Genomic DNA, 20872 nt, shown 5'->3' on the forward strand with positions numbered 1-20872 from the left:
AAGTCTGTCGTTGCTAATCTGCTTTTTATGAACGGTAGGGAAGTGGCAGTCATTCACAGGGGTAAACAGCAGTCCCAGCAGAGATGCTTTGAACTGCAGTGCTCCTTTGGGAGAGATGTGAGATAAAGACGAATCTGGAAAGCATCAGTGATGGTGCATCGAGGGCCGCTCATCACCGCCGGGGTTCCGGACCTTCCCCTTTCTGTCACTTTCTGTCCCCCCCAGCCCACCCCTTACCCCGCGCTCCCCGCAGCCATGGGACCACGAAAGACACGAGTTGGGTCCGCGGGGTCCCCCCGATTCCCTCCGCACATCTGCCGGGGTCCCGCCCAGCCGCGGGACCGCATCTGCCGGCACATCTGGGTGGACGCGGCCCCTCCCCGCGGGCACATCTGGCGGCCGCGGGGGGCGGCCCTCCGTCGGGGCGGGAGGAGCGGCTCTCGGCGCAGCCCCGCCGCCGGTCGGGGCGGGCAGAGCCGGCGCGGAGCGCAGCGGAGAGGCGGCCCGATGGGGCGGCCGGCCCGCAGCCTGGCCTCGCTCCGGCTGCTGCTGCTCTTGGCGCTGGGGCACGCCTGGACTTACCGGGAGGAGCCGCAGGACGGCGACAGGTGAGTGCCCCCCGGCCGCGGGTTACCCTGCGCTCCCCTTCTTTTTTCCTTTCCTATTACTGATTTTCCATCCGGCGCCCTGTCTTACAGGGAAGTCTGCTCGGAGAACAAAATCGCCACCACCCGCTACCCGTGCCTGAAGCCCACGGGCGAGCTCACCACCTGCTTCAGGTGAGCGCGGAGCCGCGGGACACACGCGTGGGCGCGGCGTTAACACCGCGGGCACAGCGTGACCGTCTCTAGCTCCTTGCCTGTCCTCTGCGCCGCGCGGAACCATCCGGCATTCCGAACCCCCGGCGGAACGGGAGGCTCGGTCACGGCGTGCGGCATTTCTGCTGGCAGCTCCCCTGCTGTCCGGGGAAAAGGTTGGGTAACGCTGCCAGTGTCACCTCCAAGGCAGCGCTGGAGAGATTGCGAGGGTTTGGCTGCTGGACCCCGGCTGTCAGTCGTCGATGCGGATGGGTGCAGACAGGAGGGCAGTGGAGCTGCATCAGTCACAGAATGACCAGGGAAATGTGCTGGGCTCACCCCAGCGTGTAGCCGTTTGAGTTTTTAGGTGGATGAATCAGACCTTCAGAATGACTGAGTGCTTCAGCTCTGCGGGACAAGTCATCTGAGAGCTCTGCAATTAAATGAATTCAGGGCAACCCCAATTCTCTTCTCTTCTCTTCTCTTCTCTTCTCTTCTCTTCTCTTCTCTTCTCTTCTCTTCTCTTCTCTTCTCTTCTCTTCTCTTCTCTTCTCTTCTCTGCTCTGCTCTGCTCTGCTCTGCTCTGCTCTGCTCTGCTCTCCCCTCCCCTTCCCCTTCCCCTTCCCCTTCCCCTTCCCCTTCCCCTTCCCCTTCCCCTTTCCGTTCCCCTTCCCCTTCCCCTTCCCCTTCCCCTTCCCCTTTCCCTTCCCCTTCCCCTTCCCCTTCCCTTTCCCCTTCCCCTTCCCCTTCTCTTTCCCCTTCCCCTTCTCTTTCCCCTTCCCTTCTTTTTAAGCTGTGTGTTTGAGAAACATCAATAATCTTAAAGCTGTCGTAAGGATGATAAAGAACACTTGATGATACATTGAAGTATACACAAAGCATGAGAACACACATATCCCTTTACTGATGTCCTCTGATTAGCTCCATCTGCAGATGAGACTTCTCATCCATGAAGGCTGCTTCTTGTGAGAGCTTTTGCTTTGTGGAGTCAACAGCACTCTGCTCATGTGTGTGTATGTCTGCGTGTGCCAGAGCCGCTTATGTATATCAGAAATGTTATAAGGCACACTGGTGCTCACGAGAAGTGTTACAGAGATCCCTCATTTATTCCCAGGGTCCTGGTATTTTCTTTTTGGTACAGGTATCTGATTGCTGCAGACTCATGATGCAGCAGTGCTGTACTGTTTGTGCACCTGGGAAGGTACCACACCTCTGCCTGAGCAGTGTTAGCATCCTTGCAGCCCATGCTTTGCTCATCTTCTCTCCCTATGAAGGAGAGGCAGCACCTGCTTTAATAGCACTGAATTGTAGAACCATAGAGTGGCTGAGTTAGAAGGGACCATAAAAATCAGCCATGGGCTGATTGCCCCCTAGCAGATCAGGCCCCATCTTGTGAAAGGCTGTTTGAAGTTCTGGAGCAGGAACTGCAAAAATACAAAGTACATCCTGCTACTTGCATCTTTGCTGCTGCACATCCCCACATCTCTCCAAGAGAAGTGGGGCTGCTTTGTGCACAGCAGAGGAGGACTTCACAGGCTCCACTGGCTGCTGAGCTCCCCGTGCAAAGAAAGCAGGACTGTGTCTGGCTGCCAAGTCCGCTCATGCTGTCTTTCATCCTCGCTGAGGTGTTGCTGACCTTTGGGCTCTGCTCTGTCAAGCCCTCCCTTCCTTCCCCCCTGCAACTCCCTGGCAGTGTTCACCATCCCCAGCCCACACAGACCCTGGTGAGCATTTCCAAATCACTGCACTGCACACTCTGTGTTGTTGTGGTTCGTGTTTCTAAAGTTTGTCTATGTCTGTGGCTGCTAGGACTGTTTAATCTTGAAAAAAAAGGGGAAAAAAAAGGAAAAAGGTGAATTTCCAAATAGTGACCTTTATCCAGGGTCTGGCACTGGGGATGTGTGAGAGCTCCATCCCTTTCTCTGGGCTCTCCTCCTTTGCACGATAGCATTTCCTGCATGAAGATGTGTGGCTCAGCAGAGCAGCCTCACATGGAGGATGTCTTAAGTTCATGTTAATTGATACTTCAAGGTTGGAGCTGATAGTGAGATGAGAGGGAACATGCAAGCATTGGAGAAGCCAGTGATGCCTAAAGATGGGCTTCAGCATAATGGGCCTGGCAGGGAGGTATTGGTGGTTGGACTAGATGGTCTTTGTGGTCATCCAAGCCTTAATGATTCTATTATTTTTCTGAACTTTCAGGGGCCTTACAATCCTGTTCTCACTTCTGGCGCAATACTGAACATTTTAAAAACTTCAGCTGGACATGAAACTCACCTTTGGCTGTAGGAAATTTTCACTCCAGGTTCCTGAAAAGCTTAACTTTGATATTCTGGTATTTAAACTTATAAAATTTTATTTTTGTCTTCCAAGACTTATTTTCACGGTTTCACAATGACAATAATTATGCATCGTGTCATGATTTTAATATTTTGTTAGAGGTAGGAGCTGACAGTATGCCTTTTAAAGCTATTAGCTATTACCATACACATTTAATTCATTTCCTAAGTCAAATTCAATTAACCAAATTGACCCAAGCTCTATTTCATGCCATCCCACACCAGGCATGAGGCAGCACACACTGCTCATTAAAATCTGCAATACAAGAAGTAGAAAAAGAGTACTTTTGAAGTCAGATGTCAAAATTCCTGAGCATAAACTCTTGACTGAACACAATTTCTTCTTCTTTTTTCCTCCTGTTGGATTTTTTTTCGTGAAAATCAGCATGTTTTGCAGAGCACTTCAGTAAAAAATAGCATCTTCTCATCACAAAAGAAATATTTCTTGAAATTTTTTTACCAGATTTACTCATGAATATAAATGAGCCAAATGCAGGGCCAAGCCAAAAGCAGGGCCAAGCACTGAGAGTATGTTGGCATTTCTCCCTGTGGTCATAGCAACCTTGTACATAATTAGATGTATTTTTCATTTTTGAAAGTGTGCAGTCTGGCCCTTGGCTTGGATTGATTCGTATTTTTTTAGATGTTCTCTGTATTTATTTTCATAAGAAAACAGGGGAACGGATGCAACAAGCAGTTTGAGCTCGTACAGCGTTTAAACTCTCATTTAAACTCTTGCATAAATTATCTGTAGTGATGGCCTGTCCAGGTGGGCATACAGGGTGTAGTGGTAAAACTCCAGTGCTGGGTGAAAAGTGAAATGCTGGGTGAAAACTCCAGTGCTGGGTTAGATGTTAGGAAATGTTTATGCTCAGAAAGAGCAGTGATGCATTGGCACAGGCTGCCCAGGGAGGTGGAGGAGTCACCAACCCTGGAGTTGTCCAAGGACTGTGGAGATGCGGTATTGAGAGACGTGTGTGTGGGCATGGTGGGGGAGTTGGGGTTGGACTAGATGATCTTAGAGGTCTCTTATAACCTTAATGACTCTTCAGGGGCTTTGACTCTGTCTATCCCATCTGTGATAACAAAGGGATGTGTCTGTGTGTAAAAACAGCATCTGTGGAGTTGGCATTTTCTTGCTTTATGCTAGCAGTGTCTTCTTGCAAGGGGATGGTGATGTTTCCAAGTGCAGGAAACTCAACGATTTATTAATTAAAGGCATCTTTTTTTTTTTAAGATCTGTTAAAACCTGATCACTTTGCTAACTGTTGTATAGTAGGAGATCTACATATTACCTTCAGCAAGAGCAGGGAATATGTTTCCAAACAACAACATTCAGACGATATTTGTTGGTAGCAAAATATTTTGTCACTCACCTGTTGTCTGCTAGATACTGAAATATTGCTGTTAATAGACTTGAGATAAATAGTTTCAGTCTTTTTCAGAAGTTGTGGACAAAAATGAAGGTCTGATTTAACAAAAGCAGTGTGCAGAGCAGGACCCTATGCTTGTCTGATCTTTGTTCTGAATCAGACAGGTAGATATTTCAACCTGGGTCTGTGTACTTTGGAAGAACACTTGCAAGGTACACAGACGTGTTTCTTCTTTTATAAAGCTTAAGACACTTGTCTAGGCCCCTCTCAACTTGCACATCAAGTTGACAGAACTGATGCTTTTAAGCAGACAGTTGGTCTGTGAGAAAAATTATCCATCTTTCTTGGAAATCATGGTGAGTGCTCTCCAGTTCCTGTTTCCTTTGCTAGAAGTGAAAGATACAGGTACCTGATCATATCCCAGTGTAAATGTCCATTCTGGATCAAAGGATTCTCTGATTCTATTCTGAAGGTCAGGCTGGAGGGGCTGTGAGCACCTGCCTGAGTTGTAGGTGTCTCTCTTCACTGTAGGAGAGTTGGACCAGATAACACCTTAGGGTCCCTTCCAACTCACACGATTACATGTAGTTCTGTGATTCTAATTCTGCATGCAGTCGGTGTCCTGCAGGACTAGCAAGGAGGAGATGCTGCTGGTGGAATAGAGGACATCAGTGTATGTGCAAATACGGCCATGTTGTGGAGCTTAAAATTTAGCTCAGAAGTTCATCAATAGCTTTTGTAGTGTTTTGGAAGCAAAGGGTCTTCTATGCAGCCCAGATGTGTTTCTATATAGGCTGTTGGCTTCTGATAATTGCAGTTAAATGTGTCTTACAGAGGCCTTCCCTACACATCAGGTTTTCAGTTTTGCCATGAAAGTTTGCTGCAGACTTCAGAGCAAAACACAAAAAAAATCAAATCACAGCAGAAGAGAATGCTCATATATGGATACCCTACTCAATCCTGATACTAACCAGAAATTGCATGCCCTGAGTTTTTCTTTTCCCTCTTCTGAACACTGATACTGCTCGTGGAGCCTCCTCTTCCTATGCACAGCATTGTTTTGCACATTCTTAGAAGATAAAAGTGATTGCAAGTACACTGGAGTGTAGCTGCTTCCCAAAGAGCAGCATTGTCACTAATATGCCCTTGGGGACCACGCACCATTCCTGGCTCCCAGATACTTCGTGAGCCTCCAAAAGGGAAAAAATGCACTATGCAGTACTGATCCTCTCAGCTGGAGTAAGCAAGCTTGAAATTTTGTCATTTGTCTATTGAGTTTTGTTTTTAGAGGTTTGTTTTCTCGTTCTGCTGTTGTGCTTCCCCCTGAAGTTTTGCTCATCAGTTTAATTTTAATAGCATTGAAAGAGCCCTGATTTACATTACAATATAACATTGTAAACAAGAAATTTATCTGATTAGAGCAAAGCGCTGCTTAATCTCCAATTCTCTTTCAGGGTAATGCACTCCATAACAAAATTTTGCTGAAAATTTAAGAGAGGATAAGATTTTCATTTTTGTTTTTGTTTCAGAAAAGCAAACATACACAACAGCTGTAATTCCACGGCTGCCAAACAAGTTTCCTTATGTTTCCATAAACTAAGAGTTCTTCTTTTGCACGTAGTTCAGTGCTGAAATGCCACAATCTGCACCACTCAAAGTGGCATCAGCATCTGAAACATGCCAGAGTATCCTGTTAGAGCTGCTGAGATAAGGAACCTGATAGTCGGATTGAAAATGAGTGCCAGATTTTATTATATTAATTTATTCATCCTTTCAAACTGCCCATGATGTGCAGGTGCAGAGCTTTGAACTCCATATGAAGCACATCTCCATGATGTGTGCTGTCCTCCAGGTTTACCCGTGCTCCGTTCATAAAGACATGTAACAAGCCCGAGTGTTCTCCTTTGCTTTGTATGTATATATCTGTGTGTGTAATAACAAAGATAGAAGACAAATAAGAGACTCCAATTTAGAAAAATTATATATATATATATATATATATACACACACACATTCATGGAGGTTCAGGTTGGATATTAGGAAACATTTCTTCTTGAAAGATTGGTGAGGCACTGGCACAGGCTGCCCAGGGAGGTGGTGGAGTCACCTTCCTTGGAGGTGTCCATGGACCATGGAGATGTGGCACTGAGGAACATGGTCAGTTGGCACAGTGGGGAGGGGTTGATGATTAGATTAGATGACCTTGGAGGTCTTTTCCAATCTTAATGATTCTATGATTGAATTACATATGTCCATTGTATGCATATATATTTAAGAAATGTTACTTTACATTGCCATCACAGGTAAATTTTTTACATAGTAATAATGACAATTTGGTACATTGCTTTTCCACAAAACACCACGTGCTATGATGGTGGAATGTTACTTGTCTCCACTCTCATACAATTTTCCTCTCCTTGTTGCATAGAAAGTAGCACGTGAAAGTGTTGCAGCTTTGAATACAGTCAGCCCTCTGCTTGGTTTTCTTTGCTTGGCTGTGAGCACAAAGGCAGCTCTCAGCTGGTGTATCAGCTGCTTAAGAGCATCACCACAGGTGTGCTCCTATCTGAAGGTTACAGCAGTTGGGCAGCCATGACTTTTGGGATCCCTCCTCCTTTAGGAACCAAGGACCTTAACTCTTTCTGAATCTTGGTGCATTAGAGAGTCTGCTGCAGCAAAACACATAGGTGCTGGGGATTTACTGGGCAGTGTTTCCTCTGTGCAGAGTTCACTCCCACATGAGCCAATATAACTAATGGTCCTTCAGAACACTGCATAATGATGGTGAGTGCTGCACTAAGGTAGAAATTGGTACAATTAAAGGATGAGGTCTGGCAGCTAGCTGCTCGTGCAGTCCGGAAGTTTTTGATGTTCACATCAAAGCAGTCGGGAGACGTTTAAAATTGGCAAGAGAGAGCGAGTTGTGTGATAAGTGCCCTCCTTTGTGGCTAGATCAATAATGAGAACCAGGTGCGTTACATTATGGTTTTCATCTGCTGAATATAGGGTTAAATATGAACTGACTTTCCCGGGCATGGCGTCTAGCACAGAGGCTCCAGACAAACAAAATAGTAGCCCCAGGGCCTCCCGTGGTTGATACAAAATATGTAATAAAAATAGGCAGCCAAAGGGAATACCACTTTGGTAATTATCCTAAGCGTTGTGTACACTCTCTAAGGTCGGGTTGCTTTGCCACTCTTGCTGGCAGCAGGATAGCATAGGTGCAGAGACCCCTGGAGAGGGGTTGCTCTGCATCAGGAGGAATGGGGCAGAAGGGTGAGGGATTGAGGGATGAAGGTATGAAGCAACAAGAAAAGAAAGGGAAAGCAGTAAAAACAGGGGCTTAGAACAGACAGGAAACAAGATAAAAGGTAAAGAGACGAGAAGGGAGAAATTCCAGCTTGCTGCAACAGATACGTGTGTGATGGGAGACAATCACATCCCAAAAAGGTATAATTTAAACACTTCCAGACTTCATCTGCTTACATAGAACCCAGACAAACAAAGCATCAGCTGAAAGCAAACGAAAACACACGCACGCACTCTGGGGAAATGCCAGTTCTCCCGACTGCTTGAAGCAATGCTGTAGAGCCACGGCTGCTTCCCCTGACCGCCTGTTTGCTCTTCTGATGCCTTGGTTTGGGAAATCTGTCCCTTCCTGCAGCATGCAGGTCTGCAGGAGGGCAGAGGAACGTGATGCAGGCAGATGTTTAACTGCTTGTTGGCTCAGATTGCCTTCCCTCATTGTGGTACCGTGGCACAATGAGCAGTAGTTGAACACAAAACATTTAAACTACATTCAGAGAAATAGGTAAAACTTGGCAGGCATCCTGGATGGGTCGGGACTGTCCAGAGGCTGATGAGAAAGCCACTGCCCAATAGGATCAGTATGACCAGGGGACAAGTTATCTAGCACTGTGAGCTGAGCCTCCCTGTTGTGGTGATATTGCGTGTCCGCAAAGCAGTTGCTGTGCAACAAGATCACACAAAGCAGATGTGTGCACGATATCTTGCGTCACCCACACTGCTGATTTACAGATGTGCAGAGAAACATTACCTGCATAGATCGCATTTCAGATTGCCCATGTGCAATGCTGAAGGAATGTCTGTTACTTTTCTTGTTTTGTTTTTGTTTTTGGTTGATGCTGTGCTGAATTCTTCTGTCCTTGAGTTTAATCTTTCGTTTATGTCTCTGCCGCAGTGCCCCAAGTCCTGAAATGACTTTTGATGTGTGAATCGTTGCTAGGTGTTCGGTATCCCTGTCACTGCATGGGGAGCAGATGGTCTGAAGGGATTGGCTTTGTTTTTGCTAAGGTGGGGACATGGGGAAGGCCCTTGTTGGTGCCTTCCCACTGCATTGCTTCTATCCCCTTGGTCACTCCTGCCTTTAAGTTCACACTTACTGACAGGCAGAAGCTTGTGCCTATATCCAAGTAAACAGAGCTGACTTTTGATTTACAGTGAAAATGCTACCCCGCAATTCTGCTTTGAAATCTTTTTTCTGTTACTTGGTTTCAGTTTCCAAGCTGATGGTGGCTTCTTTTGTAAATTAACAGTAGCAAATGTCAATCTGCTGGTATACTTTCTTCTATGTTGTTCCAATTATATGCAAAAAACAATGGAGAGCTGAATCCATACAGTGCTGACTCAGTTTCTTCTTGGGCTAGGAGAAGAAAGCAATCCATCTGAATCTCCTTGAGGGTAGCTGTGATTAACAGTTGAAGAGAAAAACAATTTCAGCTGTAGACAGTAGCCCCAGAGTTTAGCTGTGTTTGGAAAATCCTTCTTGCTTAAGGAGTGTTTTCCATCATGTGTTGATTTCATTGTTGATCCTAGTTCAGAAAATGAAGTACGAGTCCATAAAACATTTAACTTACATCCAGCTATTAAAAGCATGTACTTCTGTTTTTAGTTTTGATTTGTTTTAAACCTCAGTTCTAACCACAACCATTTAAATTGGTGATCTGTACTGGATGTAAATAAGGTGAAATACTCAGTGTATATTCACTGTATTAAGATGAGCAGCTATTCAGTAGTAAACACACATCAAACAGAATTTTTCCCCCTTCCTTTTCAGGTGGGCTGGGAGCTAAGGCAGAGCACGCACTGTGTTTTAAGTGGGTGAGAGTGGCAAAATCAAAGGTATTCCCTGAATATGTAAAGGGATTGTTCTTGGAGAATGAATAAGTCAAGGACAAGCTACACTACAGAGAGAGCTTGGAGAAGTATAGAACAATATTCGTCTAGGCTAGCAATTGTATGAAGAACAGAAGTCTTTCTATGGACAAATTAGCAGTGCAGAGCTTCCAGTGTAAAACAGCAGTCTTTATATTGACTTGATTATCTCATTGCCCTCCCTTGAGGGGAAGGCTGACAGCTAATTCTCTGTAACGAAACACTCAGTCCAAAAAGTCAGATTGCAAAATGGGTGAAGAAGGACACAAAGTATTATAGTAATATTTTACGAGTGATGGATAAATGCTGACAGCATAAAAATTTGTCAAAACAGTCAAAGAAAAAGTATGCTTAGAACTCTTTTTATATGAGAGAGCAAATAACTTCATTGGATGCGTCATTTCACTGTAAATAACTTCCTGCCCAGAGCTCTAATGTCTCGCTGGAATGTTAATATCTTTATGATTCAACACATTTAATATGTTGTAAATCTGACATCTTGCCTATTCAACAAGATGCTATAATCAGACACAATTTTTATTATGGAATATATCATCTTAGCTGCATCAAAAAGCAGTGTTGTTTCCTAAGCAATGCTGTCTGGAATTCTGACAAAACCCTTAGCTTAGAGATTATTGCCTTTGAGAGTTTAAATGAGTTATAATTGAAACAAAAGTAGCAAAGGAAGAATTATTTAATCTTTATAATAGCATCTGTGAGAAGAGAAAAACTGGCTGAAAGTGGGGTTGGGTGTCTTTGGTACATGTTACTTGTTTGGAAGTGAAGGGACGCGAAGGACCAGAGGTCACTGGAACTTCGGGAGTGGAGAGTTGCTTTCAGCTGCATCTCCCTAAGGCAAAAGCAAGGAGAAGCAACAGCCATGCACGCTTGCAGTGTGGGCTGATTTCTACTTGAGAATTGGTTACTTGAAGGTCTCGTGTGTGGTTGGGTTGGTTGTCTGCACAATGGTGGCCCAGACAGTCTACAGAAACTGTTGTCTCAGACTATGACTTCTGTGGTGCCTCGGATGTTGACTTCTCAATATATTACATAATGTGCTGGTTGTATGAAAATAGGCATTTTGTTTAGGCAGATAGAGAAACACTGTTTTGATGTGTAATATATTTGGATGAAAAGCTAATTAGGCTTTTTTTTTTCCCCTGAAGAAACTCTTAAGTCTACTCCACTACTCCCTGGAGACTAGAAAGCACACATCCAGAGAACAGCAGTTGGTGAAACTCCTTTGAATCTCAGACTGGAGTGATGAGGGGGCTGTTAGTAAAGGAGTAATTCTTTTCAGGAATTTTCACAGAAAATTCTCATTTCAAGTTTTCCTGATTTTAAAATAAAGCAACACAAAGTGGATTATATTTAATAATAGAGAACATGGGATATATTTTTATTCTACATTGTCCTGCTGGTCTTCTAGTTCGTTTAATAGGAAAACAGGAGATAATAAATCCTTCCAAACCAAGCCATTCTATGACTTCCTGAGTCCTTGTCCTTAAGCCTAAGAGACCAGGTTCAGTCATCTCCGTCTGTATAGTTTAGTGGATCGTGTTAACATGTCCTATTTCCTTTTAGTTTTAAAACTTGTTGTAGAGAGTTGAGTTTCACTGTGATAAAACTTTAGTGAAAAACTTTTCCTACAGACTTGCATTCCTGGCTGCTCTTGCAATTTCAAAGGAGATCCATGGTGCATTTAAACCCTCTCCTTGCATGATCTTAAACCAAGTTATTTGCCTACAGAAATGTTACAATATGACTCAGGAGCTCAAGAAAAATCCTTGACAAGGGTAAATACAGTAAATATATATATATATTTTTATATCTAGTAAACGTATATAATATAAAAAATGTTTGTAGGTCTGGATCCTTCTTGATTGTTCTTGTAAGCTCACCTGTGCTCGGGGGTGCTGTTAGGTCCCCTGATTGGCACCAACAATGTTGAGGTTTGTGTATCCATAGCTCTGCTGACTTCACTGCGCTCATGCCATGTAGCATCAGTTATGGAATTCCTCTTCCTAACTCTTGTTAGCATTCCATGAAAGAAAGAACACTAGAAGTTGTTAGAGCAAATTGAACACATCTTACCAAAGAAGCAAGTTCTATGCTTGACTTCCCAGGCGGCGTTTGTTGGCTAGGCTCTTGTTTGTGCTGTTTCTTGTCCTTGCGCTGACCCGTAGTTGAGCAGTGGTTTTGTTGAACGTGGCTGGAAGGGGCCTTTCTGCACTCCTCCAGATTTACATCAGTGGAAGGCACTGTGACCCTGGGAGGCAAGATTGTTTAACCTTCATATGGGTTTGCCAAGAGCCTAACTGTTTTCCTAGATGCTGGGCTACGTTTTTGTGCTCCTCAATGATCCATATCATGCCAAATTCTGCCTTCAGTTACCCACTAAGGTTTACTAGGGGATTTCAGTATTGTGTATGTCTCCAGCTATAAAATGTAGGAAAAAACCCACCTAATTTATGCCTTGCAGAAAAAAAAAACACTTGGTAATTTATCCTGGAGAGGTAGTGTTCCTGTTTGCACAAAGAAGATTGCTGTAAATTGAGTCTTCAAATAACTTTTTGGTCTTTGTTTTCTTAGGATGATTTGTTGTCATTCCTATTCAACGAAATGCTACTGTTTGAGATAAGAAGAAAAAAAAGGTCCCTTTTAAAGTATATTTTTTCATATCCACTGAGAGACAAATTAGATTTTTGTGATGTTTTCTTATGTTGCAAAAATATCCAGAGTATTTCCACAGTGGGAATAAGTTAATGGTACATCACTGGAACATCTCCAGTGAAAATAGCTGTGGTAGAGTGAAAAGAGCAGCAGAAAACAAGAAGTCAGAAGCAAGGATGGCTAAAGATACACATGCGTTTATTTACACATTCTAGTTTGCAATATGGACTGTAAGATATTTTTAAGTACCGAGACGGAGTGATTCCAAACATTTGCATTGACCTTAGAGCCATTACAATTCCAATAAAAAGAAAGTTGTTCCAATAATTTTTCCTTAAGGACTTGAAGACTAATACAGGACAAATATATATATAGAATGGAAATTGAGAAACTTTCCTGTATTCGTATATTCATATTCCTCTTAATTGCATACTAAGGCTGAAGACTCTGGCTATAGTCCATGTAGTCCACTTTGATGCTTTGCTCTGTAATACTTTTTTTTTTTTGGAAGAAAGAATCAAAACAAACATAGTAATCTTTTTATTAAATGCCAACTTGACCTTTGTTCATGGAAGTATAAAGGCTGAGAGAATGAAAAATTACAACGAACATTTATTACTGAAATCCAGGCTCAGCTGGGAGAAAATTAACTGTTTCAAAAGATTCAGTATCCTCCTTGTTACAATAGGATGCATGCAGAGAAAAGGCTGCAAAGAAGTCAAACAAAGGGAATATCTGTGGGGTCTTGCACTGGACACAAATGATTGGTGTTTGTGGGAAATACTTGAGAAGACGAGTTTCAGGAGTGGTCCTAATCTAGTGCTGCAGTGGGGGAGACCTGGGCCATGTCCTTCTGTCAGCCCAGGCTGCCCGGTAATTGGGACAGAGAAAAGCAAAGGCTTCTAAAATGTGGGTTTTGAACAACCAGTCAAGTATCAAAGCAGCACTCTGCAGCTCACTAAAATGAAGAAAGGCCACTTTTTAGTCCTTCAATTCCATGGGGAAAGTGTCATTCGTTCATGTGGCATAGAAAAAGTCTGTTTATAAGGAAGGTTTCTTGGAGGAGTGTGGTTAAAGTAGGTGCTAAGTTCTGATAGAAATGTCTTTTTGTTGTTTAAAAAGTGTCTAAACTGAAGATTTAAAATACTTTCAAAATTGCCCTTATTACTGCATACAAAGTGAAGCTGATTGTCTTTGAAGACACTTGCCCATCTTTTACCCTTTAACTGGAAGGCATTCACATTGCTTACCTCCCTGACACTTGCTGCAGTATCTTTATAAAGGCCAACTGTTAATGTACTGGAATCATATTTGTGGCTCCCCTTCTTCCCAAAGCATAAATCTAACAAGAAAATTAATTTTTTATTGCTATTATTACCTGGCAACAGCTCCAGAAATGGCAAGACACATTCAGCATGGCAGTTTATTTGACTCCTTCACTGTTAATAAATATGTTGTCTGTGAAAGGCTTTGAGAGACCCAATCAGCTACTGTTCTTTGTTTGCACTGCCTATGGTAAGCCTTTACTATTGTTTCCAAAATCTCTCTCTCTTTAAAATTTCCTTTTCAAAAGGTAAATTTTCCACAATGTTCTGTTAAATGGCTTGAGGTTGTTCATAATATGGTCACCTGGATGGTCATTGCCTTTGTAAGGTCAGTGTTTGCTTGGGAGCTACACAGCCCTTTATTTTTCTATTTACAGCATTTAGCTGAAATTCATAAAGAAAGAAAATTATTTTTGAACTTGGGATATCAGTTGTTGAAGTTAGGAACATTCTAAAAATGCTTCAGATGTCGGTGAGAGTAAAGCGTGGATTCTTTTGGGTGACATCTGGGTTGAAATACAACAGCATGTATGCAAAATATATGCAAAAATATATGCAAAAATAGCATATAAAATAAAAAGTAGATGCAAAAATACATCAGCCCTATCCAAGACAGCAGGATTAATTCTTGTTGTTTCCTACTGCTTGTGAGCAAAAATGCCAGCCAGCATCAAAATCTGTTTTGCAGTACCCTGCAGATTAGGTATAGCTCCATTAGCTTTGGTTGGACTTCTGCTGACTTATGCTGCTTTAAATGATGGTGAAAATGGGCTTTAGCATATGGAATTCAGCTTTGGTGCAATGGTTCAAACTCTCCTTCGTGATGAAGTAATTGGTGTTTTACAGGGAAACAACTAACTCAGTTGTTGTGCACGAACATTTAAGTTCTGGGTTTTTTTTAGCACTTTCCTGTCTCACCATTTATTTTTATTTATTTTTAAGATTTTTAGGTTTGGGTAATGCATTGTTACTGTATTATTATTTTTAACAAAAACAGGTCGATTCTTTCGTAAGTTGTTTGAACAGTCAGCAGTCCTTGGCTGCTTATAAATAAATAAAAGATGTGCCATTCTAGAAAGTCTTGGAAATCGACAGTGGACTGGTGTGTCTTCTCTAACTGCAAGAAATACTTTGCATTTTTTTAGCCCTTCCTTTTCAAGATCAGCTAAGTTTGTTCTCAGCCCACTGATGCCCTAAGGCACAGGTCATCAGAGATGCTTGGATGCATGATTCCATTGATGTTGGTGGGAGACAGTAGGGTCTGTCCTCAAGCACAAAGCATAAAAAATACAGGGTGGTAAGTATTGGTTAATTCCTCTGTGATAGGACTTGTAATGTAGGGACATGAAAAAAAAAAAAAATCGTAAATTTCACTTTAGAATACAGTCAAGTCTTTGACCAGCCATCTAGTCTGATCCTCTGTATTTTCTCACCCTCAGGCCAGTTCTTCTTTGCGTTCTCCGTTGTTTCTCAACATCCCCAAAGTACAGAGAACAGAAAAGATGCTGAAGTTCAGGGTTCTGTGTGCTGTTTCCAAATGTAATGCAGAACATGCTCTCTTTCCCCTTGTTAATTATCCAGGCATCTCACCAGGGCTGTGCTTTTCCTTTCTCAGTATGTGACTTTAACCCTCATACACGGCTTTACAGACATAAAAGCAAAGTTGCCTCACACTTTTTCTTTCTGATTCACTTGCAAATGTTTTAACTTATTTAAACAGGGCTGCAAGTAAGCATAGAGGTGGGAAACACTTCAGCATTATCAGGAGACCAGAGAGGTGGAACATCACCTCTGGAACTTGGATGTTTAGGAATGAGAGAAAATAAACAGTGATCAAAACTTGGCAGGAATGGATCCCCAGCAGAAATTACCTAAGCCCTTTCCGTGCATCATTTAGAAAGGCAGCTTGTTGTAGGTAAGATAAACCTAGCTGATATGGTGGGATTACTGGGGCAGTTTTCTCTATCAGGTGGTGGTGGTGAAAGTGAGAGGCTCATCAGCTGGCAAAGATACTAGAGGAAACGTTTAGTAATGGGAAAACCAGGAACTGGAAAGGAGACATGCTGCAGTATATCCTGTGAAGTGTTGAATTTACTGTGCAAATTTGTGCTGAGATCTCTGCTGGAATAGTGTGTGCAGTTCTGGTCATTCATTTCAAGGGATGAGGAGTCACACCTGGGACAGGTGCAGGGTAGAGCTGCAAGGCTTTCAGGAACACAGAGAGCTCATCTGATGAGAAGAGGGTGGTGGTTCAAATTTGTAAACAAACGGTGTCTCTCATGGAAAGGGACAAGCCATTCCTGCTTATATGCCGTATAGCAGTTTCAGTGATGATGAATCTGAAGTACCAAGTTTTGCCATTAGTCTCGTTAGGTGAAGCACAGTGCTATATCCTTGTGGGAGTGTGGTCTCTGGATTTTGGAACTGATCTGCTCTGAGAAGCTTGGGCAGGTTCATGGAGTCCTGCACGCATCTCCAATGCAATCACCAACCTTGGAGAAGTTTGCTCTTCTCTTCTGCATTCTTTCCAGCTTACAAAACTTTGCACACAAGAATTTTCTTCTTTATGTATGCCACGTGCATAGATGTCCAGTTGGTAGCATGGGCCAAAGCTAGTGCCACATCAGTCTCAAAGAAGTCAGCAGTCCCCAGGCTGTGCTCACGCAGGTATGATGTGTCCAGATGAGTTGGCTGTTAAAGACACCAGCTCTAGACCTTGCACTAGCACATGTGGTTTTACCACTGAAATTCTACTGCAGGCTTGAAATCAGCAGTCTCACAAATAATAAACTAGTACCTTAGTACCGGGTACTCTTTCCTCTCTGGCTGGGCTTTCAGCTTTGTTATTGAAAGCAATGAACGTGGGAAATCTTATCTCTTGTCTGAATGACTTCCATGGCTATGCTCAACATCCTGTGATGGTGCCGTCTCTTCTTGATTGTCCCCTCTCATCATTGTTAACATGGAACAAATATCCCTGGAAACAAACAAAACAAGGAAATAAAGAAAACATTTGCGATGAAACAGAATGGTGTTTGAATTTAAGGTTTTCTCAGGGAACTTACTTGTACATGCTTAGAGCAGTGCACACTTGGTCTAGCCCTGAATGTTGACTTTTCCTTTTAGGATTTATATATTTATTTATTTATTAATATCAGAGTCTCCTTCATGGACCTAAGTCGTTGTAATTCATTATAACCCTTTTGGACAGAATGATTTAAAAGTTGAAATGGAGTTAGAGCCTTAATGCTACTAATGTGGAGGAATTCTTGAAGAAATGGTTGCATTCATTTTTGAGGGTGAACAGAAATGCTTGTGTTTCTCTCAGTCCCTGGTTCCCAGATCTGAGAATCAATCATGCAGTATATCCAAGGATACAGTTTTGGGGAATGTACTATGATGTTCAAGGAATAGAAAATTTGTGCCTTATGTGTTTTTCAAAGTGGCAGTTCTGAGATTAGATGTCTCAAGATACTTTTAAAAAAGAGAGCTTTTTGTCTGTCTGCCACCCGTTCTAATGCAATCCAGAGGCTGCTGATGTACACACTGGGATACTTCGGCTGTGTTTTCTTTTATAAGTAGAGTATAGAGCTGGACTGCCTTTGAGTTTTGGTGACTTTCACAGATGCTTGTTAAGGAATAGTAACAGGGCAAAGAGCTGACCTGGAGCATGACTCTCCAGTGACCTTTAAATTTGGAATAACTGAGAAAACAGCAGTTATCCCAATAAAAGCTTCAAGTGAACTGAGGGCTGTGGAGAGGGAGATTGTTGCTTAGAAGAGCTGAACCGATGCCAGCAGAAAGCTGATACAGGAGTGACATGAGTGATATCATCTCCCAAACAGACGTGACTCTGTTCCAGAGTCTGCAAGGTCAGATCCTGGGTTTGCATAAGGGCACGTGAAGACAAAACGCATCCTTTCTATTCTACTGTAAACAGGGATCCTAAACAAGATGATTAGCACTATTAGAATGAGGTCTCTGCTTCATGGAACCTCTCACGTATATCTCAGCCAAGAAGAACAGAAGAGTATTTGGAAAAAAATAATCTGCAGCAAGTTCAAAATGACTCAATGGCCAGAGCGAGGATATGGCTGTGCTTTCCATTGTGTGTAAAAATAGCTCAAATTTGATGATTTTTACTTTGTGAGTATTTTGTGAGATTGTGAGTAGGATCTTACTCTGAGAATTTGCCAGTCATGTCCAAGCCATCCACTTCACATCCAGCTCAACATTTACAGCAGTCTTCTCCTGATATTCTCTATTTAAAGGCTACTATTACTCATACCAGAGTTTTTGTTTATTTGTTTTTTGTCATATTCAATTTTTTAAAATTATTTTTTAAGTCATTGAGATAGGAGTGAAGGACAGCTCAGTTGTGAGCGAAAGACTAACCCAAAATGCCATCTAATCGCTTAATGGAGAGAAGTCCAGCCTTGCCAAATATTTGAATTACTGACACATTTAGTGTGAGATATGGTCACTAACAGCTCTTTAGAGATAGCCACCACCAGAGCTGATGAGTGGTAGCTAACTGGGAGGAGGACTCAGAGATACTGACAGATAATTTTAGGGTAACACAGTCACATGGACACTCAATTTAAGTATGTGCCACATGGTGACAGTTCTGTAATTTTTTTAATATATGAACAAATAGAATAGAAAATATACAAGCAAACAATACCAGTGAATTTTTCTAGCTCATGATGGAAGTTAAGTGAAATTTAATTCTCTGTGTCGTAGAGCCATAGAATCATAGAATTGCTGAAGTTGGAAAAGACCCTCAAGGTCATCAAGTCCAACCTCAGCCTGACCATACTAATAACATACAAACCTGAGGTCAGAAGGTAAAATGAGCAAAAATATTTGACATTGTCCTCCTTGACGTCCTTGTTTCTCAATTGGAGAGACATGGATTTGAAGGATAGATCACTGGAGGATAAGGAATTGCCTGGATGGTGTCACTCAGACTTTTGTCAATGGCTTGATCTCCAAATGGGAAACTGACAAGCAGCATTCTTCAGGAGTCTGTACTAGACTGGAACTATTTAACATCTTTTTCAGTCACACAGACAGTGGGACTGAGTGCATCCTTTTCAGGTTTGTGAATGACACTGAGCTGTGTGGTGCGATAGACATGTTGGAGGGAATTATGCCATCCTGAGGAACCTGGGCATATGTGAGAGTTGGGCCCATGCCAACCTCATGAAGGGCAAGTGCAAGATCCTTCACCTGTGTTGGGGCAATCCCAAACAGGAGGTGCTTTAAATTAAATGAGCGGAGGTTTAGATTAGACATTAGGAAGAAATTCTTGACTCACAGGACAGTGAGGTACTGGCACTGCTGCCCAGAGAACTGTGGTGCCCATCCCTGGAGGTGATTAAGGCCAGGCTGGTTGGGGCCCTGGGCAGCCATTCTGTTGGAACCATTAAAGAGTCCAGCGAAGGGCCACAAAGATGGTGAGGGGCCTGGAGCATCTGTCCTATGAAGAAAGGCTGAGTGAACTGGGTCTGTTCAGCCTTGAGAAAAGGAGACTGAGAGGGGACCTGATCCAGGTCTATAAATATCTGAGGTGTGGGGGGCAGAATGACGAGGCCAGACTGTTTTCAGTGGTGAGTGGAGACAGGACAAGGGAAAAGGAAACTGCAGCATAGGAAGTTCTGCACAAATGTGCGCAGGAACTTCTTTACAGTGAGGTGACGGAGCACTGGAACAGGCTGCCCAGGGAGGTGGTGGAGTCTCCTTCTCTGGAGATGTTCCAGACCTGCCTGGATGCCTACCTGTGCGACCTGCTGTAGGGAACCTGCTTTGGCAGGGGAGTTGGACTCGATGATCTCTGGAGCTCCCTTCCAACCCCTACAATTCTGTGATTCTGTGATTTTACAGGAAGGTAAACCAGTGGAGTTTAGCTGTGGGGATTTTTTTGTTCGCATGCTTGTTTTTCCAAAAAATTAGGATACTGATATGATGAACCTATTTACTCTGGGTCAATGTGTTCCCAACTATGATGCCAAACTGAATCCAATCCCATGCCTAAACACCATGCAGTAAATCCCTAAGATTCAATAGGGGTGTCTTGCAGCTCATGGGAATGTCAACTACCATCATATGATGTGCTCAGTGCCATCAAGACACCTCTTCAAATGGATGAGGTGGCTGGAAACACTTTTCGTGGTTATATCCTGTCTGATCCTCCAATGTTCCCTCCCACTTGCCTTCCCTTTCCCAAAACGAAGGAAATGTGTATATTCCATATGTAAATGTGGCAAGTACTAAGAAAGCTGGAAATAAGGCAGATCATTTCTTAGAACTGCTTGGTATGGGTTAAGAGCAGTTACTCAGCTTGCAGAATCTGAAAATGCAGCTGTAGTCCTAAAGCCAATGATTGTATCTCATGCTGTTATTTGATCTGAAATCTCCAGAAGGGTTACAAATTGTTCGAAAATGGGTGGAGATCCCAGGAAACATTAACTTTCTTGGAAAAGTCTGGAGTTACCAGTGCTGTGAGAGAGACTGGAAGAACACAAATTCTCTAATCTCTAGAGTGCGATGAGAAGTAGGGTGTTTGCAGGCCATATATGATCACTTATATCTGTCAACTGAAAGGAAAAATCCAAATGTATGATGAGTGTTGGGAAGCACTTTGTAGAACATGGCAGCCCTTGATATCCATAACTTGTACCTGGGTTACAAGGAAGTGTGCAACAGTATTTTAAGCTGTAAGCTTACAGCTTACAGTGACAGCTGTAAGCTTCCTGTAAACTTTAAGAAAATACAGAGAGGAATTTTGGTCATAATTTTATGTTTTAGGCTTTCTCTTCCACTTGTTTTGAACATTGTCTTGCTGCAGATTGCTGAATGGCATCAGCGCAGTAAGCCCAGTGCTCTCAATTGAAGCCAGGCAAGTTTCAGTAAATCCTTCAGGACTGCAGGATTTGGGCAGTGGAAAGAGATCACCCTGTTGCAAACTCAGTATTAGTTTTTAGCAGCTCACAAGCTAGTCCATATGAATGTCTTTTAGACACTCCTGTGGCATGCTTTTGTTTGCTGCTGTGGGGTTTGTTTTGCCCAAACTAGGCTGATTTTTATTTCTCTCTAATTTATTATATTTGAGAGGCCTTCCTCACAACAAATGCCACATGCCAGTCAGAGCAGTGCTGTTGATGTCCGCAGCTGTTGGCTTAGTGGTG

At 42.9% G+C, this 20872-nt stretch overlaps 1 protein-coding gene across 1 annotated transcript in view; it reads left to right on the plus strand.

Moving 5' to 3' along the window:
- Positions 1 to 461: 461 nt before the first annotated feature.
- CCBE1 (collagen and calcium binding EGF domains 1) overlaps positions 462 to 20872 on the plus strand; it is an 88978-nt gene continuing 68567 nt past the window's right edge. Inside the window, exons 1-2 of the mRNA XM_052670586.1 lie at positions 462 to 608; positions 699 to 779. Coding sequence (XP_052526546.1) covers positions 508 to 608; positions 699 to 779 — 182 coding nt within the window. The 5' untranslated portion in view covers positions 462 to 507. The remainder of the gene's footprint in view (positions 609 to 698; positions 780 to 20872) is intronic.

Source organism: Tympanuchus pallidicinctus, unplaced genomic scaffold, assembly GCF_026119805.1.
Source record: "Tympanuchus pallidicinctus isolate F22 unplaced genomic scaffold, pur_lepc_1.0 scaffold9, whole genome shotgun sequence".
NCBI lineage: Eukaryota > Metazoa > Chordata > Aves > Galliformes > Phasianidae > Tympanuchus > Tympanuchus pallidicinctus.